Raw genomic sequence first — 27,222 nt, 5'->3', positions numbered from 1 at the left:
ATATGTGTGTGTGTTAAACAGGCAGCTTAGTAATGTCCACGTAGGCGGACACAAACCATTTCAGTTTGTATGGTCAGCTTATCTGATGAAGTGCTGAACATGTTTTATTGGTCTACTAAATACTCACACGCAAAGAGGACACGGGTAGTATCTCCATACAGAAGTAGACTGATCATTTTCAAGAGTAATGAACTCATTCAAGCTCTGCTGCAGATATGACGTTGATCTGTTCCCCCTGAGGAGGGATGAGTATCTTTCTGTATTTATAAAAAATAAAACTCACCAAAATCAATATGTTTCCTCAGTGAAAGCAGTGATAATTATTTGCAAAGGCAGCCACTTCAGGGATGTGTAAAACTCTGACAGATGCTGAAGCGCTGAGCCAAAATGTATTTGAAAAATGAAACATCTGTCAAATGTTTTTAAAGACTCAGCACTCCCTCATTTTCCTCCACAATGTTTCACATTGCCTGAATTGAAGCTTTCCACTTAATTATCCCTGTAAGCTTGCTGACTGGTATGTGAAGGTTGGTGGTGATAGCTGGTCGATTGACTGGATAAATGTGATGAAGCTTGAAATAGTGACAAATCGCAGAGAAATTAGGAGTCTTTCTAAGAGCAAAAGCAGCTTTCTTGATTCAATTCCACATAAGTGGAAGGTGCTAAGCTCATTCCTTAACTCCATTTAGGCGTGTTGTATAACCATGTATATCTGTGTTAGAACATTCCTATCGCTCTTTAAATGTGTCTCACTCACTTTCTCTTGCTATGTTTCCCTTTTTCGTCCCCCCTTTCATTTACTCTCTTTTTTTCTGTGTCTCAGTCTCTGTCTCACTCACTCACTCACTCACACTCTCTTCCTGAGCAGTATGGAACATTCCTTGCATCAGCCAGAATCCAATATTAGAGCACTCTGCCTTTGTGAAATAACACAGGCTGAGAAAAGGATGGGGTTATTTAAGCATTGACATGCATGTGTGTGTGTGTGTGTGTGTGTGTGTGTGTGTGTGTGTGTGTGTGTGTAAAAGCAATATTCTTTACCTCACATGTCAGCAGGTGAGATGACAGCGTCCATGACATTCCTTTAGCCAGACCTACGCCAAGGCCATGCTCTGTCTTGCAATGTTAACAAAAGTGAAGAATAATTTGGATTGCTTGTTGTTCATGTCCCTTGCTTCACCCTAACACCAAGTTTCATGAACATCAAGACAGTATTTATTCCTGTATGTATCCCTGCTGACAAACAAACCAAAAACATAACCGCCTTAAATCAACATGGGCAGGGGAGGGTCTTGAAAATGTTAAGGATCAATGCATTCATCAAGTGCTTGAGTTATTTTGTGGAGCCCTGCTGTGTGTGTGCGGGTGTGGGTTAGAATGTGCATCATGCATCTTCCTCTCCTGCAGCAGAGATGTACGAATGTAAGCCACGGGAGGATTTACATGCATTTCCCACATGATGCTGCAGTTGGCGACTGCAGAGTGAAAATACTATTCATGTTGCCTGATAACTAGCCATACAGGTTGGATTCTCCGGCTAGCTGACAGCTGCAACAGCATGACTTAAAGAAAAAATATAAATAAGACAGATGTGTGTTTGCAAATGCAGGGAGACAGAGACGTGATGTGTATAGGTGCTCTGTGTATTGCTGCTTGATACCACCCATTAGAGAATATCAGCAGCGTGCAGAGTAATGACAGACTGTCTGTGTCTCCCAGAAAAGGAAGACTGCTGGGAATGTCACAGCAGACACACAGCACATGGAGACACAGATGGAAGAACCCACACACCAAACCGTAATGAGGATGCACAGGTTTATCCTTTCATCTGTTCGGTCCAGATAAGGAAGACGGTATGTGGAAAAACGTGAGGACAGAGTGAGATAGCTCAACGCGATAGATGGCTCGGGAGCTGTGAAGTAACTGACAGGAGGAATCGATGCAGAGGGTCGATGGACAAACATTAAGTCCACAAGCTCACAAACATAGCAGACGACCCCCACAATGCAGCACGGACAGAGAGCCTTTACACAGGCTGGCAAGCATGAACAACGGTCTACTGGGACATTGAGACAACAGCGCTAATGTCACTGTGGTGACAGTTAAAGGAGTCTGCAGATAGGCAGGTAAACAAAAGGAAGTGGCTAATAAGAGGTGGTAAACAATGAGTCGAGTTACCCAGATTTTAACCCTCCATTCATTTAACTGACAAGACTACCTGTTAGACTACGTGACCAAATCAAACCCCCACCCAGATGTTGTGTAGAGAAGTAACAGAGTAGAGAAGTGAGAAATTAAAGGATACACTTGGATGGAGTGGTGAAACATAACAAACTCAGAGGACATTCAAAGTAATCGGATGTCAGTTCATTTTTAACACCTATGATTATCTTTTGGAAGAACATGCTTATCCCTCCAGTAGAGTTCCAGAATTGTGTTGCCATTTTGGCGGCTGTTGGTGTCAACACACTTTACTAAGACAACATGTGTAGTTTTTTCCTTAATGTGTCATCTGTCTGTATATCAGCAACAGAAATTCAAGTATACCAACATAAGGATTTGTGACAACATGTTCCACAACCCAACTGCCTTTCACTAACGTGTTGCTCTATCCTGCAAAGTTACAGGTGGCTGCAGCTCAAAAAGTGAATAGGAAGGCTACCAGGTGATGATGATGCTAGAGACAAAGCTGGGAAGAGGACGCGCGTTCTTAAAAAGGACATAAGAAGTGTGTGCACTGGAAACATTCCGTCCATGAAAGAGAGCAATATCCTGTCCTCGCTCTCTCTTCCACACCCCATCCCCCTTTCCTTCCACCTCTGAGCTTCCCCTCTCGTCCCAAGTCTTTACCCCACTAACCTAAACTAGATCTGATATGCAATCACTGTAGCTCTGTCTGACATTGTCCAGCTGAAACAGTGCGTCTCTCTCTCTCTCTACTACAATCTGTTTTACCATGTCCAAGATCGTGGGTAGGGGAGACACCAATGCAAAAGGACAAGCCGTAGCACAAATGGATCATTAAACTGCAATTTGCTTTCAAGCCATGCACACGCACGCACACACACACACACACACACACACACACACACACACACACACATACAGCATGCACGGACGACAGCGCACACCAGCAGCACAGACATAGGAGAAAGCGAGGGAGAGAAAACGCCCTGCCTTGTTCCATGTCGAAACCCCAGCCTTCTGGGTCGTCTACACTGAACACACACACACACACACACCACCTTCACATACGCTTTTTTTTAGAGATCATTATAGAGAGTACACATCTGGACAAAAACACAGATTTCTGCGCGAGTTTTTTTCCTCCCCCGTCTTTGTTGGCCAAATATGTGATGCATTAGAGGCGAGCACGCTTTAAGACACGCTGATCATGATGTTCTGGTCCTGGTTGCAAATATAGATGTTATTGAATCGTCAACGTCCGCATATTGACAATTAATCTTTATAAATGGTGCTGATGAAAAGCAAAGAGAAGCGTACCCTGTACGCCTGAAAAGAGAGGTGGGGGTACAGAAAACCTTGTAGTCAGCCAAACCAAGGAAACCCCGCTCTATAGGAAGAAAAGCACACATTTCACGATACATCGCGTCCGCTTGTGCTGTATCTTAACATATGGAAAGCTTTTTTTAAGTTTTACCTTTAACTTGAGTTTCATATTCGGCCACTATCTCCTTGTCCTTTCGGAATTTCGCCGGAGACGTCATGGCTGAGTTTGGAGATCAAACCGCTTACCCTCGCAGCGAAGTCAATTTTGTCACAATCGGGCAAACAAAAAAAAAATCGTCCGTCGACCTGATGGATGCCACACTGGAACGGGGTTTTGAAAAGAAAAAGAAAGCCCAGATAAGAAATCGCAGCTCCTCAGTGTAACCGCGGATCGGTATTGTCTCCCTGCCTCTGTTCACTCCGGGTGCATTGTGAGTTTGGCGCTGCTGCTGCTGTATTTTCCCATCTGCCGCCGCGCCTCACCGCCTCCTCAAAACCGGTTATGGTGCAAACAACTTCAAGTGAAAGGGGATTCATTCCCTTTTTTCAAATTATCAGCGAAAGCATGAAGTTGGCACTTCCAAAAGTTTCTCTCTAGATATATATTTTTTCTCTGAGCGGGTATCGTTATCTCTGCCAGCTGCCCTGCCGCCTGTCTAAACTAAACTGCTCTCCTCTCCCCCCTCCTGAAGTGAGAGAGAGGAGGAAAACCCGAGTGGACATGGAGGGGCAGGCTGGTCTCGACTGGTCTGGACAGGACAGGCATGGATGCACACATGGAGAGCATTTATTTTGGTTTCATTTGTTGCAGACATTTGTTGCAGACAAGCTATATGGCCGATCAGTTGCAATTTGAGCATGCAGGGGATGGGTAAAGTAAGCAAAAGTGGGTTTAATTGCCACTTCATATATACTTCATACTTCCAATAACGTTACGACCCGGCACATTATCTAAAGTTGTCTAAGAACATAGCGAGCTACGTTTCGCCCGAATTGCCCATAAAGCCAAGCAGTTCTCTAACCCTGGCTACTTTATCTATGCCCACAGGTGATATTGTTTGACATGATGGACACGCATTTGAATTGATGTGTACTCCGCCACAACAATATATAACATTTCAGTTGCTGTCTATTTAAAAGACAACCCCTCTCCACGCATCAACTGTATGCACCAACTGAACGACAGCACCGCCTTAAGTGACGATTGGTCAAACTACTTTTGAATGACACGCAAGCCCACCAATTGGCCTTCGGAAATTTTGGAAAGTGGGCTTTTCAACGATCATTTATAACCAATTAAATTCCGACTTTGTAATGAAGGTGGCCAATGGCGTTGGCTACCATGTAGAGTATCCAATCAGAGTCAGGTATAGAGTCTTTTAAAAGGTAGTTTCAGGAAGTACCCTTAAATACCAGGAAATTGTAAACAATGCTGACAGCGGTTTAGTTAACCTAGCTGTTAACCACATCCGAATGGATGCTGAGCCAGTCGCGTAAAATAGACTAGCTATTTGTCGATATCGCGTATCTATCAATAAACCAGCTAACATGTTTCTTTCTATAATATTCATTTCGTGGAAATAGATACATCCCGTGAGTTTTTTCTATAAACTGACGTTAGCGTTAGCCTTCCGTGTTGTCGTTAGGAAAGGCTAACGTTTGCACAAGGACGTTAATTGTTAGCGTTAACGCTTGCGAAATTAACAGAAAGTCGAAGTTTTATTATCCCGAATTGAACGATAGTGAGCAACATCAGTCCACGATCCTTGTTGTTCTGCTGCATTTGCTGTCCGGGAGCAAAAAGAGCGAGAGAGCACGTCCATTTTAGCAGGACAACAATGTCTACATCGAACGCTAATTTCAAAAACAAGTGTGTGACCCAGGTGAACTGCACATTTTGTGACAGTCTGCTCTGCACGAGGGGCATGAAAGCCGTGCTTCTTGCAGACACCGAGGTTGAGCTGTTTTCAGACTGATATACCTCCCAATAGGTAAGTGCTATCTAGTTAGCAATGCAGCGAGCCTTTGTTTATGTCTGCTGTTGCCAGGGTGAGATGTACCTGAAACAACCCGCAGCTAGCTGACTTCTAACTCATCACTTGGTGGGATTAGGGACACGCTGTGATTAACAGATTTTGTTGCATGAACGTGTTACATAATGGGTTTAACCCTTTTAAACCCGTTTGTTTCTCATTACACGCACCCTCCCCAAGAACCTGTTGACTTTGTGGCCAGCTGCTACTCTACTGAAAGCTGCAAATGCAAACTGAGAGACATCGCATGTCTCAAGTGGTATGTCATGTTCTTCTACAGCCTGCAGGGTTTGCTTAGGAGGACCATCTGCAAATGTGAGATGTTGATTTAAAAAAAGCACAGCCACCACAGTTAATCACAGTAAACAAGTCGGTCTTACTCACGTAGGTTTCATGTTATGCACATGTAGAGCTACAGCCACTGATTGTTTTCATTTATGTTTAATTGGCCAATTAATTATTCAGGATTAGTGTAAAGTGCCCATTGGATTTTATCTTGTATATTTCAAAGATATTACATTTACAATTATATATATATTTGAGAAATGCAAGCAAATTATCATATTTAAGAAGCTGAAACCAAATAATTGTTGTTTCTTATTTGAGGTCTTTCAAACAATGGATTATACAAAATAGTTGCTCATACATTTTCTGTGAAACAAGTGAAGACTAATTGTTTATTAAAAATGACTTTTTGCCATTCTGCATCTAAAGAAAAGTGTGGTGCTTTATGGAACCTCTTTTGTCTTCCCAGGCCTTTTGTTGTTGTTGTTGTTGTTGTTGTACAGAGGGCAGAACATATGTTAGATAATAGATACCCGTGAGTGGAGTTAGCACTTTTCAAAAGTGCCCCAGAAAAAGGCTGACACACGTTTCTTCTTTATCTATCTATCTCCCTCCCTCTCCCAGTGTAATGTTGTGGGCTATCATGTTGTGGCCCCCTGTAAACCCTGCCTGATCTCTCCTGTAACAATGGCCATTTCTGGATGTTCAACAGCGATGCTGTATCTACTCTCAACAGACTGGATGTGACAGGTCAGGATGAACCCCTCTTGATAACATTAGACTTGTTTGCCATTTTGCTCTGTTGAATGTGTTTTCATAAGAGGTCACCCTCCAATGTCTATACAGGTCTGAATTTGCTTCTGTGGGGAGATCTTCCTGAACTGGATGACAGTGAGAATGAAGAATCAGAAAACCCATCAGAGGAGGAGTGTATTAGGTAGGCACGGTAAGAGGACAATGTGAGAGACCTGGAAAGCTAACATTTTAAGGTGGAGTTAGAAGAGTTTACAAACAATGCTTGAGAAAAGAGACACTTCAAAGGACAATTTAATACTGAATCAAATGGGGGCAGAAAGTTCTGCTGTACTGCTCTATATGGGTTGAAAACTAAAATCATGGTGCACATAAGTGATGTCACAGCAGGTGTTTTGCCTTTGACAGCTGATGGAGAACACCTGCTGGATCATCACTGATTGGGTTGTGGCCAGAAACACAACGTGCTCCAAAGCTGGCACACACAGTGAATAGTGCAGCGAAAGTTGTTTGCTCTGTGTAAATTTTAGTGTTGAATTATACTTGAACCTGTGGCCATGCCTTTACTCATCACTTTTCACTGTTAAAAGCACAGACCTATGTCACACACATTCTTACTCTCTTATTCTTTTCCTAGTAAATCTCATGGGTTACTATGAAACGTGGCTGATAACAAACAACTAGACCATGTAATCTTGTGTAGGCTACATCTCATCACGTAGTCTTCACTGAGCTATGTTTTGATAGACCTCATGCCAAGTTGGGGGTGTGGTATGAGAAGTCAATGAACTTCTCAACGGATGCTGTGCTTTTTCACCCTGTTTACGTTTAGTCCAATTTTCTTATGATCTATACATTGAATATAAGCAAAACTCCCATAAGAGTTATGTCTTCAAAGTTTATATTCTCTCTGTGTGGCTGAGTGCTGACTGAACACCTAGTCTCGTACAAATGTGCGTTCCCCTGCAGCATAAACTGCCCTCTCAATTACATTTTAAGGGAAACCTGTTTCTCCCAGTTGCAGTTTTAACCTGTGGTTAACAAACAACAAAAACAAAAGAAGCTCCAAGACCATATTTTTTTTAGGTGAAGGCCAAACAACTACTTTGTTAGGTTTAGCAAAAACATCACGGTTTGACTTAAAAAGAATACGAGAAACAAAAGCAAAAACACTACAAAAAGTACTTTGTTATGTTTTTGCCACAAGTACTCTCATTTGAAGCTTATTTGTGAAACATCAAAAGCAAATGTGATCCACAGCAAAGTACGTTTTCTCAATGTTGTAGGGCTTTTTGATCCTGTCTATTATTTATATAAATAATAGACAGGATCAAAAAGCCCTACAAATGCTGCATATAGAGAGTTTAGTTTAGTTTTTGGTAAGAGCTCAACTCCAGTAATACGTTCCCAGTTTAATACTGATGATGATATAGGAAAGCTAGAATGGGAACTACCAAGGTGCACTTTACAAAACGTATACACTTTTGATGTGGCTCATTAAGCAAAATTATGAAAACAAAGAGTTCTAAATGGATGCCTGTGTCCATGCTGTGTTCTTTATTACTGTTCAGTTTCATGTAGCAGCTGAAATGAAGACAACTCCAAAGAATCATGAAACGTATCAAATATTGATTTGATATTGAACTCGCAGACGGGCTACCCTTCTAAAAAAGATAGTCTCATTTGAGACCAGCTTATTGAATAGCATTTCATAATTTTCAGTCAGTGGAGCTGATCATAAAACTCTCAACCCTCAATTGTCTATTGGCCTTACTGATGCTGTGATTGCTGACAATGAACCTTTGTTGAGCTGTGGACTCGAGGTTGACGCTGCATGGTAGTTGGTCATCACCAACTGACCAGGCCTTTTACTCAGTCCGTCGTGTGACTTGTGTCAGACACATGCCTCAACATGTTCCAGTCACAAGGGACTTAACCGCAAAACTCTGTCCTGCTCTGGCAGTGCCATCCTCCTGTTATTGTTTCAATGCTGTGCCCTGCTGATGCTATGACCCTGTCTCAAAGTAACAGTCCATTGTCGACAAACATAGAATGTCACTTCTTACCTGAAGAAAAAGGATTAAGGAAGTAGGTCTTTTTTTTAAACCTGAATTGGCTTCTGTGTGTATCTATGCTATAGCCTTAAGTTTTGGTAAAATACACATGGGAGGAAATCTTTCACACCCTTCACCTTTTTAAGTTATAACTGACCGTCTGCTACACTTGCACACAGCGAATACTGTTAATATGGTAAACCGTTAGGACACAGTTTATTAGCTAGGTATTTATTAAATCCACAAACAAATACCTATAACCACATACTTTTTTGTTTACAAATGCATTGGGTTTGTATTGTGCTACAGTACTTGTGTTTTTGTTCAGGTATTTAATTTGTGATGTAGTGCTTTGTTTTGGATGTGTACAGGTTTACCTTAAGAAGGTATCACTTGTGAGCTTCCTCTGGCTAGGACAATTGTCAAGATAATAAAAAAAAAAACATATTTAAGTGGCTGTTTCTGACGTGAATAACTTTGATTAACATGCCTTGCTGAAAAAAGTATATTTTGGAATTGCACTGAAACTGCATTGGTAGTTTGAAAAAAAAAAGATTTGTTTTTGTATGCTTGTTAAATTAATAAAATTGTTTTTTTCAAAATATCTTTTTGGAACTTTATTTTTTCTAATTTAGATCAACGTTCACTTCTACCCCCATATCTGCTGCTTAACCTGGGCTTCACAGAAAAGTTCTGAACAGAATTGGCATTACTCACACATTCTCACAAATCATAATGATATACTTTTGTCTTGTTTTAGATCATCCTTATTACACTGGTACACACAAGAGCCTGGTATGTCATTGACACATGTCCCAGAGTACTCTCTAACTTTGTACAGATGACAGAAGTCTGAATTAATTCAAAACAGGCAAGTTAGTTTTATTTCTAGCCACAAGTTACAAACCTATCACCCACCATCAGGGAGAGACCAGTTGGATAAAGAAAGGATACATTTCTGTTGTTTATTGTTAACAGATGATATGTGATGATGAAGTCTCAGTCTTTGGCGCTTGACTCTACGGGAGATTTGCAATTGAAGGGCCGACTGCCCCCGATCAGCAACGAGATGGGATCCCCCCGTGGAGTCCAGACCTGGTGGTGGCTGATGGAATGATGAGTTGATGGATCCGTGAAGACTGGGTGGAGATGGGGAGGTGGAGGGGTGCATAACAGCAACATGAATGAACTGAAGGTAGAGAGACAGTCATATTTAAATGAGACATCAGCAAGATGATTGGCTAACCATGTAATTGTTTCCGTGTGCTTATTGGATAGAGGGTATCAGCTGATCTGCGCAGCTGGTGTCATGATTGATGGCGCAGAACAATGACAGCAAGTAAACAATGAGTGAGCATGTGAGAAATGATTGGCAGACGTGAGGAATAAATGGCGGGCTTGAGGGGTATGGTCTTCCTGTCTGAACTTGCGCTATAGCTCCATTTTGAATGAGAAAAAAAATCTGAATCAAGTTTCAGTCATGATTTTTTGCATATTTCTCATATTTCTCAACAACTTTTCCACTGAGGAGATTGACACTTTAGCTGATGGGCTCTCCTGCATTTATACACAGGTTATATGATGCATTTGTTTTGTAAACAGGTTGATAATGTTAGGGAAGAATGGCTGTGGGTATATTGAAAATTCATTAGACTTACTACAAAAGACACAATTCTTCAACCATAAATACATAAGAGTCAGGTGTGAGGGCAAAAGACAATTGGTCTTTTTTTTCAGATTCCCTGATCTGTAGTTCTGTGCATTATGAGGTTCATGTGCCCCAAGAAACTATAGTCATTGTTTCACCCTGGAAGGAGCTGGCTGAAGTTTGGTAATTTGTTTTTGCATGCCTCCTACTCAAGAATTCTCTGCTGCTGTTGGGACATGTACAGTGTTGGCAAGAAAAATCATAAAATAAATAGTTGTGGTTTTCACAAGTAATCTTAGAATCTGCTGCACTTACAAACAACCGTTAGACCAACCCCGGCTTCACAAATACACAACACAAGGTTGGACTGCTTGCAATGCATAGACATGATGCAACCTGTGATAATAAGGCCCTTTAGAGGGTCTTCAGCCAGAAGGATGTGAATCACGGTTATTTCACAGTAGGAATCACAGTGCAAAACCTGTTTTCCTTCACTTGTTCTTTAAGGCTGAGTATTGCCTGATTGCGTTTTCCATGATAAAAACAGGCGGACAGGTATGGAGCTAATATGGCAGCTGCTGTGTGTAAATGGCAGACAGGTATGTGGAACGTATAGTAGCAGGCAGGTGTGCAACTGTTTTACACAAACAGCTGCCAGGTGAGTGGACACAGTGAGTTTAAGATGCAGGTCTCTACACAGCATTATTCTTTAAAATGACAGAATGATCACAGACTCATTATCTTCTGAAGCAAACATGGAAATGGAACCTTTTCCCTGGATCAGTTGTAACCATCAGGAAGCACAGGTGCACCCAATAATGTTAATGAAACCCTGTTTCATTTAAATGTCCTTGTTAGCCATGGCAGTAAGCCAGCGTGGAATTCAATTAATGTTGTTTATTTCAGCTGGGCTTTTCCTGCTTTGACTGTTGAGGAAAAAAAAGCCTTTATAACCGCTCAAGTAGTCAGTGCCTCAGAATAAGTAAAACAAAGAGAGCATATTGCTTGTTGAAAAAAAAAATCTTTCCACATTTGAAAATAAACATTCTTTTCTGGTCCTTGCAAATAATAAATTCTTCACTTCTGGGAAACTGAGTGACAACGAAATGACCAAAATGATGTGAAATGGATCCTTTTCAAACAAATGAAAGTCACAAGTAAAAACGGACCTTTAAAGGATTTCAGTTTCACTCAAACATTCTTCAAGGTTCTGCACATCTGTCACAGGTGTTTTCAATACTGGCTGATTAGACCTCTCCTCAGATTGAAGTTGGAAAGCTAAAGATGTGATTTGACCTGCCCTACAGGTGAAACACAACCAACAGGAGAGTGAGGAAGATACCAATCAGCATTACAATTAACATGAACAAAGTCCTGAGAATCATGGCAAAAAGAAGTGAAATGATCTAGTATCGGGACTTACATTACAGTAACTGGAGCAAACTGGTTAATTAAAAACTCAGACCTACAGTAAACCCCTCTGATGCTTTGGTTGAAAGTCGCATAGAGAACACTCTGGCGCACTCTGTTGGATTAGAGGTGCAATGACACTTAATACATCTATAAACCTATTTATTATTTTTAAAAAATACGAGTATATTGAGAAACGACCGTTCTTCCTTCTCATTACATTACATCGACACTATTGGTTCCCATGATTGATATTTTAATAGACACTTGTTGAATGTATTTGGGTAAATGTGCAATCCTATTAATCAAGGGAGAACTCTGTAAACACAGCTGTTTGTAAATGCCACACATTTAGTTTTTGTAGGTTCCCGTCACTATGGTGATCTGTAAGGATTCTTGTAATTCAGGGCACAGTGATAATGGTGAAAATTCTGGTTGTCATAGTTACACAAGTCCACCATCTTGGTCCTTTGCTCAAGATGGTCAAAAGTGGAGGAAGGACATTTCCATAATTAATAATAACGCAATCTACAATATAGAACTAAACACAAATAATCTACAGAAAACCATAGGTGTCCTCAGAGCAAAAATAAGCAAGTAAAAGAATGATTAGATTATATCAAATAGCATTTTATTGGTAAAATTGCCAAAGGCAAGAAATGGAAATAATTGAGGAGGGAAAGTACGTGAATTATGAATTAACAGATATGACGTATAGCAAAAAGATGCAGTTGACTGTTATATGTCGATTTGGAAAATAACTTAGACTTTTGATTTAGTGGTTATGATACTTCAGTCAAGGTATGAGCAATGTTGATTTAAATAAGCATTGCTGACACCTCACCAAATAGAAATGATATTGAATATAATAGCATTTAGTGAGCAGTATTAAAATTCAACAAATTACACATTTATTTACATCCATATGTGCTTCATTGATTGAAAAAGAAAAGCATTTAGCATGTTTTCCTAGTTGATCACAATTGAAAATGTATGCCTGTTTTGCTACAGTTTATACAACATTATATATTAAGCAAATACATTTTATTAACAAAACACATTAATAATAGATTTAGTTTAGTTGTTGTTCTGGTGTTAATAAATACATACATGAATACATTTTTTGCCTACGTTTGGACAAGGGGTTGCACTTTTAAGTGTCATTAAGCACATTCAGAAATGTTCTGGTCTGGTTATAAGTATTGCCTTAAAAAATGTTACTTACTTTGCTTTCTTAATTTTTTCTTTGAGTTCAGGGACAGTGCACAGCCAAAATCCCTTTGCCTTCTTGACACTAGATGGTGGAGTTGTACCATTAATGGAGACTACAGTTAGACAACCGGGGAGAGTAGCAGCCAGATACAACCCTCTGTCAAAGAAACGTATTGGAATAAAGACAGCTAATTCACCCTAAAAAGAAATGTATATTTATAAATGCTATTATTACCGACTAAAATGTAACATTAACAGATTATGGATATTGATGAGAAACAGTTATGTGGTCTGTACATTTCTTATCAAAATATTTCCCTCGGCACAAAAGATATAACATACCATTCCAGGCTAATCTTATAAAGAGACCAGTCATTTCAAGAAGATTTAACTACTTTGCTTTTTACATAAAGAATGTTGCATTTAAATACTCCAAGTAGATGTCATTATTATACTTGCTCGGACAGATGAAGTGGATTGCCATCAAATTAGCGGTCACCTTGATCATCAGAGGGAACAGAATATCTTATAAGAAATATAAGGAGGTTTCATAAAGCTCTGTAGTCTGTCATGGTCATCTCCTGATAATAGACCTAAAAGTCTAGGCTAATGTCCAGCTTTGCCTGATTATGCATATTAATGACACCTCAAGAATTCATCACAAAAACCTTTTTTCAGTGGGTGAGGAGGGCAAATGGTAATAAATGGTTGAATTTATTCACTTTGGGAATAATCCCTTTAATCAAGAGAGGAAACTTTCATGAGAACTGCTGGGCAGGCTCCACGAATTCTTAAATAATTCTACTAAATCTATCTAACATGTAAAATGATCGATTAACTACAACAAAAACATATGCCTCTTGGAATAATGAGCCAGAGATCTTGAGAACATTAGCTTTATAATTAAGGGATAATAAAAACAATTGCTTTTCCATGCATAATCTGGGGAGACAGATCTGCAGGTGCCATATACGCATCAGTGCAGGTTTTCAACAACTGGGCTGCCTACTGGCACAGATATATACTCTGAGGCAAGCTGCACTGGGCTTTTGTTGAAGTGCTCAAGATAACACAAAGAAAACTTCAACAGGCTTCTTATTGTGTTCTATTCTTCTGGGCAAGCTGATTACAGTTAAGGATAAAAGTTGTTCCCATATAGTAAACTAATGTGGAGAATCAGAGAGCACTAATTAAGTCATTGGGGATCAGAGTCGGTCGGAATGGATGTGTTCCCCAACGCCCATACTATGGGGGTTTAGTGGGAACGTTATAGCCCAACAGCAGTCAGCATCAAACGTGTTTATTGTCAGCTGAATGTCCGGTTGAGGCATGAACCGCTGGATCTGCAAAGCCACCTGGGAAAAAGAAGCAAAAGCTGCAGCTTCTTTGCCTGAGTACTGATAGGCTTGACTATTCTTCTATTTTCTTCCCTCCATCTCACTGCCCTTAGCAGAGCTTATGAAGTTGCTTCAAGTGCCATCTTTGTCTGAAGCAAAACACATCCACCGACTCTGTATCAAAGCAGAAAGTGCCTAATTTTTGACACAAGTTTTGTAAAATATCTCTGTCAAGAGATTAACTTAAGCACGTTTAACATAATGAAAGAGAAAGTATGCTGTATTTTAACCTTTCATTTAACCTTATTTAACCATGAAAAACTAAATCAGAATTCCATTTATTTGGCTTTTATTTTTCTTGGTGCAATGAGAATTAAACAGCTTGAAAGGACCTTTTTACTTTTAATATCCACTGTAAAATCAGACAAATTGTGGAACTATGAACCTGTCTTTCAGGTCAGTGTCAGTGTATTTAAAAATACAAACCAATGGTAATTTAATAGAACTGATATTAGCTATGCTTAGGTGAAGAAGTTTCATATTTCATTACCAAAGCTCGGAATAGCTACTGCTGATGCATCATCACTATTGTCAGCTCTATGAACTAAGTAGAACTGAAGAGACTGAACATTTTAAATTGTATGTGTGAGATTTAATGGTGCTGTAGAATGTGAGTGTGTATGCGGGTATTGAGTGTATGTGATCTACTGATCATGTTTTTGCATTAGTACATCTTAAAGAAATATGCATGATGTCATGTCACTGACGACAGTCAATGACCAGACGCACGCATGTCGGCCCGCCCACACACACACACACACACACACACACACACACACACCACACACACATAATTTGTGTTTGGCCTCTCTTTACTTATTTTTTTATGGTGTTGGTTTTGTTATGTGTCCTTGTGTTAGCCTGACCTTTATGTGCTTTTATATTTCTTGCATGCATCATTGTTAGTCATGTCCTCTATATTTCTAAACTCTAAGTCGGCCTACCTTATCTCCCCTCCTGCACAGTTTGTACATCTGTTAAGTAATATAACGTTCTAATGAAAGCCTCACCTGTCAACCCAAACAACATCAGCTCCTGTGTATGAACAATGAATGTTTAAACATACACACATGTTGTTGCTGGTTCCTTTCTTTCAACCCTGCTTATGTTATTTAATTGCCAAGTCTTTGTTTTATTAATGAGACTTATTCAAAATGTATTCTTTGTGCATCCTAAATCAAATTATTTATGAATGAGCAGCTTCTGGAGCAAGAAGAAGTCAGCTGAGAGATTAATCACAACAGTTTAAACAAACGTTGCTGTGTTTTTTATGATGTCTAAGATTTAGTTGTGCTCATTTGTTGTGGTGTGCACACTCGCAGACACATGCTTTCTTAAACCCCTTTTCTCATTATTGAGAGGGCCTGTCCTACTGCCTGTAGCCACCTGCAAATTACAATTTAGTACTCCAAGAGTTAAGGCTGTGTTCTTTCAGCCCATTGTGTGTGTGTGTGTGTGTGTGTGTGTGTGTGTTTGTAAGTGTGTGTGTGTGTGTAAGTGTATGTCGGGGGAGGGGTAGAGAGAGTCTGGTAGAAACCTTTAATCCGGGTGCTGTCAGGCCCAAACCCGGCTTGACGTCCCATTGATGTGGAACAGAACAAAACACAGGGCCCCTTGCTAAGCTCCCGCCCGCACGCACGCACGCACGGCGCACCGCACGCACACACACACACACACACACACACACACACACACACTACACACACCACACACACACACACACACTGGGCCCCTCTCTAAAGCCCCTTGCCTGGGGCCCCTGCCCCCTAACTGTGAAGGGGCATTCCTCAGCCTATGCACACGTGTGCATACGCAAACTCACACACACACACACACACACACACACACACTGAACTAAAAGAACACAATGTTAACTCTTTAAGTGCTGTAATGTAATTTGCAGGTGGTGAGAGTGTGAAGGTCTGCCTCTCTCTTATAGAGGATATGAATCCATTTCATTTCCATATATAAACCTGGGTGTGTAAGTGCAAGTGTACCCCACCCACACGCGTTCATCATACAAGCCAGATGGTCCAGTGTGAGTTGGCAGTAATGAAGTGTGTATCTGTGGTTACAACAAACAGTTTTATTGTCCTGCTGTTTGGACAGCTCCCAGCTTGCAGCATCTCTGTTTACTATTAGCTTGAAGAAAAAGAAACAGAAAAAAAGGAGACAGAAAGCAGAAAGGGGGAGAAAGCGAGCAGCAAATGCATGTCTGAGAGGATACAAAAGGCGACCAAAATTAGTATAGAACATATGTTTTAGCTAATGGTCTTAAACTGTCTGAGATGGTAACGTTATTTGGCTGTCTTTCTTTTGGTGGCCAGCAGGTGGGGGGGTGGGCAGCAGTTAATTACAGAGCAGCTCCAACTTTGAACTAACGTTGGCCTTGAGCTTAAAGCATTTTGGTTCATCAGTTCAGTGTCAGTTTGCCCTAGAGAGGTGGTCCTGAGTTGTTCTGTTAAGTTTGAAGGTGGCTGCTGCGGGTTATCACTTAAGGGCCCAACACTTAAAATAACTCAGAGGACATAAGGGAGCCAAACACCTACTGTATGGGAAACCATTCCCACCTGTGGACCATACAGACCCACTCACACCTACATGGTCAGCTCATTCCCTCTTCACCTTCGCCAGGACTAAACTACTCACCCCTCAGTTTCCATTGTTAAATTACATAGATCTTTATTCCCTGGTGCAGGAATTCTGCTGCTTCCGTTTTGTGATGTCAAAAATCGGAGTTAACCGTTTGTTTTGGGCCAGGCAGTGGCCCAGAGAGGCCTGAGCAAGTCCCAACCAAAATGTTTTTATTGACGGGCAAAAGCAGTCGTGGCCGACAGCACCGATTGGCTGTAATTGGTCGGCAAGTCAGTGGTGTGTTTGAAACTATGTAAAGTGGCAGCCTTTAAAAGCGCACGCACAACACACACACACACAAACACACACACACACACACCACACACACCTACACACACACACACACACACACACACACACACACACACACACACACACACACCACACACACACAATATACGCCAACCCCTGTTTTCTCCCCTCCCACCGCTTTAAGAGAAGCCAGATGGGCCACGGGGAAGCAATCACCCCTCTATTTGTCTTGGTGCTGATCAGGTTAGTGAAGTGTTCTCAGGCCCTGGCCAGGAGTCTACACACTGCTGCCTGTTGTCCTGTAGCTCACTGCACGTGTATGGCTCCAGCCAACTGGCCTGGTCAGGCTGCTTTGGGACTGTCTTAACAGCAGTACAGTGAGTGGGGAGAAATGCACTATCACCAATAAAAGGGCAATGAAGCCCAGAGATAATGATTTTTGTCTGTTGCTGTCTCATTGTGGATGTTTGATGTGGGTCTCACTTGAACACCAGATTTCTACCTACTGCACTGCAGAGAGCTAAGTAGCTGACTGAAGGCAAATGTATAAATATGAGGGTCAGCAGGGAAAGCTGGTAGCTAACATCTTTCATCTGTTGATATGGACACCACCATTTAGGGCTGGGTCAATGGATTGGAGGTGTGGATGCAGCAGTGTGGAGGGGTGTGTGTGTGTGTGCGTTTGTGTGTGTGTGCGTGTGTGCGTGCGTGCATGCGCGTGTGTGAAGGAACATTCCTGCTGTTGAAACACACAGATGGTTTGGTTTAGAGCAATGAAATGAGCACCAGACACAGAGCAGTGACAGTGAACGAAAGCCTCAATGATGCACATACACACACACACACACACGTATGCGTAGACCGACTGCACGAGTTAATGGAGTGACGGAATCCAGAAGGAATTTACTCAAGGACTCAGGGAGTGAACTATTAGGTAGCCTCCAAACTGCCCTTCAGACTACAAGAGAACTGCTCAGTTTTCTCACATTGTAATGCACCTAGAGCTTCATAACAAGGGCAAGACTTATACAAGGATGAAAGAGATGTGTGCATAGAAATCAAAGGAGAAGATGTGAGAGAGCATTGTCAAAAAGATGGTCAAGATGCAGACACAAAAAAGACAGTTGAGCAAGTTGCACTGGGGCGGAGCAGGACCGTTGAGGAAGACTCCGACTTGGCAGGGAAACCTGATCCCTCCCGGACTTGCTCACCCCCTGATTGGATGGCCCTCCCATGAACCCTGACCCTTGACTTTGTCTGGGGCTTGTGACCTTGAGTGAAGTACAGGCAGAGTGTCTCCTCCCATATTCTCCTCTGTGTTCTTCCTTCGCTCTCATCTCCCCTGTCTTTTCCTCGCTGCCCATTCGTCTCCAGCGAGAGAGGGTCGGTGGGGAGGAGATGGAGAGCAGGAAATGTCAGCGAGACATTAAACAGAGTGCGTCTGTGTGTGCTCTCAAAGTCCAACCTGTCTGATTTCCCTCTCCTCCATCCTTCCCCCCTTCTTCCTCCTCCTCACATCTCCTCTATATACGCTTCTCCACAGAGCAATAAATTCATCCCCTCATCTCCAAATCTCTTTGTCTTTTTGCTCCATCAACACCCGTATCACTTTTTTTCCCTGCAGATCATTTCTGCCTCCCTTTGCACTCATATGGTTTATTAAACCCTGTGTCCAAGGCCAGTGCCACCAGCAATTCAAATAAAACGGTTGTGTATGGCAAAACACTGAGGCTTAAATGGGAATTACCAGCCATAGAAGAAGTTGCATACTAGTAATGTAGCCTTGAATGGATTTATCGGTCAACATATATAGATATAAGATATGAAAATATGTAGGCCTTTATAAATAATTTCATATAATTATGGGTGAATAAAAAATGAGTTTTTAAGGAAAGCTGACCTTCAAATGAGGAAATGTGCATGTTCACTTTCTGGTCAAGATTAATACCACTCGCATCCTCAAAAAACAACAAAATGAGCCTACTGTTACGTCTAAAGTATCACTAGTTAACATTTACAAATGGTATATATGGGTTATGTGGGCTGGGAACAATAACCTCTTGGAGTCCTGTTGCACGTGAGATTGTGAGCCAACCAGCGGAGTTACAGGTAGTTGCGGCGCCCGGCCAAGCTGTTTCCCCTGTTTCCAGTCTTTATGCTAAGCTAACCGACAAATGGCGATAGCTTCACCACTGTGCAGATATGAGAGTGGTATTGATCTTCTGATCTAACTTAAGAATAAACCCTTTAATTTGGTTGCAGACAGGATCCAAAAGTACATCCATATCCACAGGGATATCAATTGAAATCCCCCTTAATAAATCTGTAAATAAATATAATTTATTTTGTGCTGCCGTAGATTCAGTGACATCAAAAAGTACTTTTCAGTTTCGTCATTTCTACCCAACAACAATGTGTCTTTTGTGTCATGATTGTATTTGCATGAAAAATCATCCTCTCCATATGCAACGGCCTTTCCTCTCACACCTGTGGACACAGCATGTATACATGCCCACATGTAGTGTTGGCAGATGCACACGGATGTCTCTCAGTGCTGTCCCAGAATGTGGAGGAAGAACTCAGCCGAGTGGTGTTTATTTTATTAGATGTTTATTTCGCTCTGTAAAACATGCCACTCAGAGGACCTTGTGGAGCAATGTACTCAAACTCCTTTCTCTCTCTCCTCTCTCAGTGTAAACAGTGTGTATATTGGGAGCGTTTCCTTTACTTGTCTGTTTAGAAGTGTAATCCATCCAGTCAGACATTGTAAACAACATCTCTACATGTTTATAAATACTGCCCAACCACTCTAATGAATTTATGGTAATGCCTTGTTCTACTGCTTCTGCTGTGTACATGAGAGTGTGTGTCTGTGAACGCTTGTGTGCATAAGGTGTGAGCGTAGATGTATAACTACAGAGTACTGCGCACATTTGACTGGATTCTGATATTTCTGAAGGTTTCAAAAAATATATATATTTCCTGGTATGTAGAGCCTGGTTAAAAGCTTAAAACCTTTGACATCAGCAAGCAGTGAGTGAGTGATATGAACCAACGTGCCACAGTATGAAGTCCATTAGCAAGCCAACTCTGTTTTATTCCATTCAACTCATCACAGCAATATCCAATCTCTTCATAATGAAGTTACACTTTTGTAGGAGTTTGTGTCATTGATTTTGACTTTGATGATGTTTAAAACATACGACAGCTGCTGCCACTGGAAATGTGTGCACATTATTAGACTCACCATTAACTTGTTGGGAGTCATTTTTTTTTCACAAACATTTCACAACATATAAATTCCAGACAATTCTTTAGCAAACCAAAGTATTACTCATGAGACTCCCTGAGACCCTCAATTGCAAAATTGTAAAATTATAAGACAATTATTTGTCACTTACAATTATCCCTAAAATCCAAATATGTATTCAAAAATATGAATATTGAGTATGAGAGACCATTTTCTGCTGTCAATGACACAGCCAGCTAGGGCGGAAACAGGTTGCACTAAAGGAGCCTGTCTTCACTTCTGTTTGTGGACCTAAACGGTTTGTCCCCTTTGGACAAAATTTGATCCAGTGACTTTCATGAGAAAGTAGGACATTGCCTCTCCTCTTCTCGGAAAACAGAGACGGCATCTAAAAAAAAGGTGAGCCAAGGTGTGTATGTCGCGTTTGAGCATGTGCATGTGTGTTCGGTTCGCGAGAGAGAGGTTGAGTGTGTGTGTTCGATTGCCACCGCGTATTTTGTACACATTGCAGAGAGCGAGCACAGACAGGAAGGACCCAAATACCGACTCAGATGTGCAGATACAAAATAAATAATAATTTAAATGAATAATTATGCAAAAGCCAAATGTCCAAATAGCAGGCAGAATCAGTAGGCAGGCTACAAGAACAAAAAAAACATGCAATGACCAGCTGACAAAGAACAAAGGAACTGAGGTGGTATGAATGGTGACTAACAAGGGAAGTGAGAACAGGTGAGCAGGTAAAGATTGATCAAGGCAAGGTAGACAAAAAGGCGGGAAAACTCACAAAAATAGGAAGTAAAACCAAACATGTCACACAAGGAGTGACTTTTAAAATGAACAGGAAACAAACTATACCGAAGAACCATGGGATTATGGCAACATTATAATTATTTGACTATCTCTCTCTAAGTCATGCAGGCCTCCACCTAATGAAACATTCAAGCTTGGCCTATGTATCAAGAAAGTGGTGTGAGGTTGTCCAAAGTATGCAGTGATTGGAGCATCCTTTCTAATTTACACAATCTTTTCAATTAAATTTAATTCAGTTTTTTTGTATAGCCCAAAATCACAAATTACAAATTTGCCTCAGAGGGCTTTACAATCTGTACACATACGGCATCCCTGTCCCAGGACCTCACATCGGTTCAGGAAAAACTCCCAAAAAAGCAGAAAAAACCCTTTCAAGGGAAAAAAGGGGAAGATACCTTCAGGAGAGCAACAGAGGAGGATCCTCTCCCCGGAAGGACAGAAGCAGATAGATATCATGTGTACAGAATGAAAAGCGTTACAGAGTTACAACACATCCAATGAAATGTGACAGAAATTAAGAATAATGAGTAGTAAGCATGGACCACGATCCATGAAACAGGAAGAGGAAGAGAGGAGGGGGGCGCATCAGCAGGGCCATGGCAGGAGGCCGGCCCACCAGATGGCTGGGACCAATGACGCCAGGGCCCTTGAGGCAGGAGGCACATAGAAGGAGGCAGGGCCATTGGGAAGGAGGCCAGGTCCAGGCCAGAAGCTGGATGCAGGAAGCGGGGCAAAGAGTCAGGAGGCAGGACCCAGGACGAGAAGTCACCCAATATAGTACTGAGGAACGAGTCCTAAACCTGGAAATGAGTTAGAATGTTTGCACTTCCAGGTTCCGTCATCTAGAAGTCAATGTATTTTTTAATGGATTTTCTGTCCATCCAGAGAAGGATCCTCTCCCTGGATGGACATAAGCAATATATGTCATGTGTACAGAATGAACAGCAATACAGAGTTACATGAACACATACAATGAATATGACAATGTATGAATGGACCTCCACAATCCATGAAACAGAAGGAGGTAGAGAGGAGGGGGGGTGGGGCGATCAGCAGGGCCAAGGCAGGAGGCCGGCTCACCAGGCAGGAGGCATCAGACACAGCCAGGTCCAATGGACCCTATGAAACGTGAAGTCACAAAGACTCCGGGGAGGAAGCAGAGTTAGTAAGGTGCAATGGAGGGATGTAAATTCATCCATAAGTAGAGAGAGAAGATGAGATAGGTGCTCAGTGTATCCTAAAACATCCCCCAGCAGCCTATAAGCTTATAGCAGCATATCTAGGGGCTTGACCAGGGCAAACCTGATTCAGCTCTAACTATAAGCACTATTAAAGAGGAAAGTATTAAGTCTACTCTTAAATGAGGTGACTGTGTCTGCCTCCCAGACTGAAAGTGGAAGCTGGTTCCATAAAAGAGGAGCTTGATAACTGAAGGCTCTGGCTCCCATCCTAATTTTGAAGACTCGAGGAACCACGAGTAGCCCCGCATTTAGTGAGTGCAGCTTCTTAAGATATGATGGTGCATCACCAATTAAGGCTTTGTAGGTGAGGAGAAGAATTTTAAATGTGATTCTTGATTTTACAGGGAGCCAGTGCAGAGCAGCTAACACAGGAGTAATGTGATCTCTTTTCTTAGTTTTTGTTAGTACACAAGCTGCAGCATTCTGGGTTAACTGGAGGGACTTAAGATACTTATTAGAGCAGCCTGATATTAAGGAGTTGCAGTAATCTAGTCTTGAAGTAACAAACGCGTGAACCAGCTTTTCTGCATCTTTTTGAGACAAGATGTGCGTGATATGGTAAATACCAATGGTAAATCAAAAATCATGGACTGATGATTTCCTTTGTTATTAGTCACCCATTTCGTAGTTCTGGCATTATCTGCGTTCGTAAATCCAATCTGACGCTTTACATTAAATGAGAGAACTGTTAGAAGAAACAGAGCTTTCTCTTTTTATATAAATCAACCAACCGATACGTTACGTTAAAATGATTGATAAATCCTATCATATCTACCATACACTTTTCCAAGTTAAGATGCAAAAAAAGCACATCTTGTAAGAGCTTTGTTGCCAGTGAGGATGACAATGATTTTTCTGTGACATGAGTAACAATATGCCTATGAATATAAGTTTGAAAATGTAGTCTACAGCTAACATTAGGAGTTAGTGAAAACTTAACCTTTCGTTAAACATTTTATTAAGTAGCATGGCAAACAATTAACTTTCACACATTCACTGCGGGCATTAGGGCTCTGCAGCATCGAGAGTGCGGTGCTCTGGATAACCGAACCGGACATTCCAACAGTGTTCCGAATTTACAAACGGTCCAGTTTGTGCCAGTATTGTTTGTTGAGTCACAGAAACTTCTAATAATCTCTTCTTTCTTGTTTGTTATATTTAAACAGTGAGCTTAAAATAAGTATATTGTAGGCTTTATAGGCTAATATCTGCATGTGATCCATACTGATGAGAGTGTGTAAGTAATTATTTCATAGATGCAATTGACATAAACTTAAAGGGCCAATATTGTTTTTACTTTTCAGTCTTTTACATGTTCAGTACTTATCTATTCCTGTGCCTCTTTTACTGTTTTATGGTATTATGTATTATGTATTCCTGTGAAGCGCTAGGTGCTCTTATTAAATGAAAGGTGCCATTTTAAATAACCTTTACTTACTTAGGGAGACTTACTACCCTATCAGAGTATCAGATTACCTCTATCAGAGTATAAGCATTGTAGAATCTATGACATGTGCATTGTTTCTTTCATTATTTGGTTGATTGGGTGTACCTAGCTAAAACAAATACAGTCTAATAGAGCAGTCCAGCAAGTTTTAGAGAAATGTTGTTGATTCAAATTAAGGGTTGTTTTGGAGGCTGTAGTTTGAGGTGCTCTTACTTAAATTATGTTTGCGTCACACAAAGGTATTCTAATATTATGTCCAAACCATTAGTATCAATGATTGTAGAGAGATAACCTCTCAGTCTAAACTAATGCAATATATTTCAAAAGCACCACAAACTCTCCCTGGAGTCTTTGTGACTTCACGTCTCGTAGGGTCCAATGGACCTGGCTGTGTCTGATGCCTCCTGCCTGGTGAGCCGGCCCTCCTGCCTTGGCCCCAGCTGATGCGCCCGCCCCCGCTCCTCTCTAACTCCTTCTGTTTTATGGATTGTGGATGTCCATTTATACATTCTGTCATATTCATTGAATGTGTTTATGTAACTCTGTAATGCTGTTCATTCTGTACACATGACATCTATTGCATCTGTCCATCCGGGGAGAGGGGATCCTCCTCTGTTGCTCTCCTGAAGGTTTTCTTCCCTTTTTTCCCTGTGAAAGGGTTTTTTCTATTTCTTGGGAGTTTTTCCTGATCCGATGTGAGGTCCTGGGACAGGGATGTTGTATGTGTAGCCTAAATGAAGGCAGGATTTATTTATTACATTAGTCTGCATTATTTGTGCCTTGCTCTAACTGATAAACTGGTGGTTGTCACAGTATAAATTTGGACAAATTACTTTAGAGAGTAATTTTCCTCCTGATAAAGAAGAGGCTTCACATACAATATCAATATCAATGTCTTCACAGAGCAACCATACACACCACATGCACAAGTATAATGGAAATGGACGACACTCATTTTCTATTTCTAATGTGTGTCTTTATTGGTATTGTGATGTCTTGAGAGGTCGGGATCGGCTTGTCATAGGTGCACAAACAGGTGCACAAAAACAGGACGACAAGCAGTGGTTCCAACTCAAAATTATGTATTTAGAAAAAGGATAAACTTAACTCCGGCAGAAAAGCCGTACACAAACAAACGTAAGTATTCTTTAGTTTTCTTCTGGTTCTTTGTCTTCAAACGTAACATAAAACACACTCTTACATCTCCTCTGCTCCTCTCCTTTGTTTCTCCCTTGTGTCAGCCCCTTCCGGGTAATCAGCCCGCTCTCCTTTCAGCTGGGCAGCAGCCTTGGCTCCGCCTGCCCTGCTGACTGGGAATTGTAGTTCATTACCCAGCTGCCATAGTGGGTTGTAGTCTCTGCTGCAACCACTGGGAGGGGATGTATCTCCCATTGATGACCCTTCCTCTCATGACATCACATTTCCCCCTCCAGTGTAAATTTACGTCCAATGAGGTAATAGCGCAAGGGTTTCGAGGGCCCATTTAACAGCAAGACATTCTTTCTCCAGTGTAGAGTATCTTTTCTCATGGTGCAATAGCTTTCTGCTACTGTAGAGGATGGGGTGCTCCTCCCCCTGCTGTACCTGGGAGAGTACTGCCCCCAGACCCACCTCTGAGGCGTCTGTCTGAATCACAAACTCCTTGTTAAAGTCCGGGACTGCGAGCACAGGGTGGGAACACAAGGCCTTCTTGAGGCTCATGAAGGCCTCCTCTTCTTTCTGGGACCACTTCATCTTTCGGGGCTGTCTCTTAGCTGTTAGGTCTGTTAGAAGGGGCAATAAGATCAGAAAAGTTAGGAACAAAGCGCCTGTAGTAGTTTGCATGTTATGGTTGTGTGGTGTGGAGGACCCAAACGCACGCTCATGCAGCAGCTTTTAAGATTCAAAGTGAGGATCTTTATTTCCCTAACGGATCGGGGAGAAAAAAACAGCAAAGAATAAAACAAACAAAACAATGATCAGAATAGTCCAGCTGATCAGAAGCGAGTCTTCCCTCGCTGGAGCCGGGAGGGCAACTCAACTGAACTCTAGTCCTTGATACGGGATCGGTAGAGACCTGGTGTTCCCAACATACAGTAAGGCACCAGACTGGTGACTGGAATGATCTGACAACCCGTCAGGGAATGCCATGGTCCTTAAAACAGCTGGCAGCACTTAGGGCAACGAGCCCCAGCTGAGCCAAAGGAGAGGGGCGTGGTAGTGGGCGGAAACCGGAGGTGGAGACTGTAGACTGACAAAAGCAAAATATTGAGCACATAACAACAAACCAGACAGGAGGGGAACAAAGAGGGAGCCAACACTAACATCAGACAGGGATCCTAACATTGCAAGCCCTATAAAAGATTTTACTTATCTCTTTGTTACAGTCTTGGATGGCCCTCAGTTTGGCCTCTTGCAGTTTGACAAGGCCCCGGCCTATTGTGTATCCAAGGTACTTGGTTTTACTATATGCTAGCCTACACTTGCTGGTATTAGCTGTGAGACCTGCTTCATGAAGGGCATCCAGTACCTTCTGTACCTGGGGTAAATGATTTCCCCAATCCGTGCTATGTATCACTATGTCATCCAAATATGCTGTGGCACACTTTTGTGGGGTCGCAGGAACCGGTCCATGAGCCGTTGGAAGGTTGCAGGGGCTCCGTGCAGCCCAAATGGTAATTTGGTGTACTGAAAAAGCCCCTCACTTGTTGCAGGCGGTTTTCTCCTTGGAGAAAGCGGGACTTGCCAGTATCCCTTTGTCCAGCGTTGTGATGAAGCGAGCCATTCCCAGACAATCTATTAATTCGTCTACAAGGCGCATGGGGTAAGCATCAAACTCTGATCTCATTTAGCTTCCTAAAGTCATTGCAGAATCAAGTTGACGTATCAGGTTTGGGGACCAATACGATAGAACTCGCCCAGGCACTGTGGGACTCTTCGATAACACCCAGCTCCAACATCTTTTTAATCTCCTCCCAAATTGTTTCCTTATGTTTCCACTCTATAGGGACGCTGATTCAATACTTTACCCTGTTTGGTGCGGATTTCATGTACCGCGAGGTGCGTTGTGCCGGGCTTAGCTGAGAACACATCTCGGTTATGGCCCACCAGCTCCATGCACTCCTGCTGGGGGGACAGATCAGGGCCGACCTTTATGACCTCTCTTGCTTGCGCTCCTGTGTCTTTCGGAGGTAAACACCTTAATAGGACCTCTGCAGAGTGCCACTTCTTCAGCAGGTTCACATGGTACAGCTGTTCTGGTTTCCTACTTCCTGGTTGCTTTACTCTGTAGTTCACTTCTCCC

At 41.8% G+C, this 27,222-nt stretch overlaps 2 protein-coding genes across 3 annotated transcripts in view; one reads left to right on the top strand and one right to left on the bottom strand.

The window, feature by feature from the left end:
- Positions 1–4,198, bottom strand: part of srgap2 (SLIT-ROBO Rho GTPase activating protein 2) — a 57,023-nt gene extending 52,825 nt beyond the window's left edge. Inside the window, exon 1 of one of the 2 annotated variants that reach the window (XM_034532476.1) lies at positions 3,662–4,198. In XM_034532476.1, the coding sequence (XP_034388367.1) occupies positions 3,662–3,728 (67 nt within the window). In that variant the 5' untranslated portion in view covers positions 3,729–4,198. The remainder of the gene's footprint in view (positions 1–3,661) is intronic. The other variant, XM_034532477.1, reaches the window with a different exon arrangement.
- A 733-nt stretch (positions 4,199–4,931) lies between these two features.
- Positions 4,932–9,227, top strand: fam72a (family with sequence similarity 72 member A). Its single transcript, XM_034533332.1, is given in 6 exon segments — positions 4,932–5,485; positions 5,710–5,802; position 6,015; positions 6,453–6,500; positions 6,503–6,578; positions 6,675–9,227. Coding segments are annotated over 6 exon segments (450 nt in total). The 5' UTR covers positions 4,932–5,348; the 3' UTR covers positions 6,770–9,227.
- Positions 9,228–27,222: the final 17,995 nt, after the last annotated feature.

Source organism: Cyclopterus lumpus, chromosome 5 (assembly GCF_009769545.1).
Source record: "Cyclopterus lumpus isolate fCycLum1 chromosome 5, fCycLum1.pri, whole genome shotgun sequence".
In the NCBI taxonomy this organism is placed as follows: Eukaryota; Metazoa; Chordata; class Actinopteri; order Perciformes; family Cyclopteridae; genus Cyclopterus; species Cyclopterus lumpus.
Note: the sequence above shows the minus strand (reverse complement) of the source record. Positions and strands in the feature narration are given on the sequence as shown.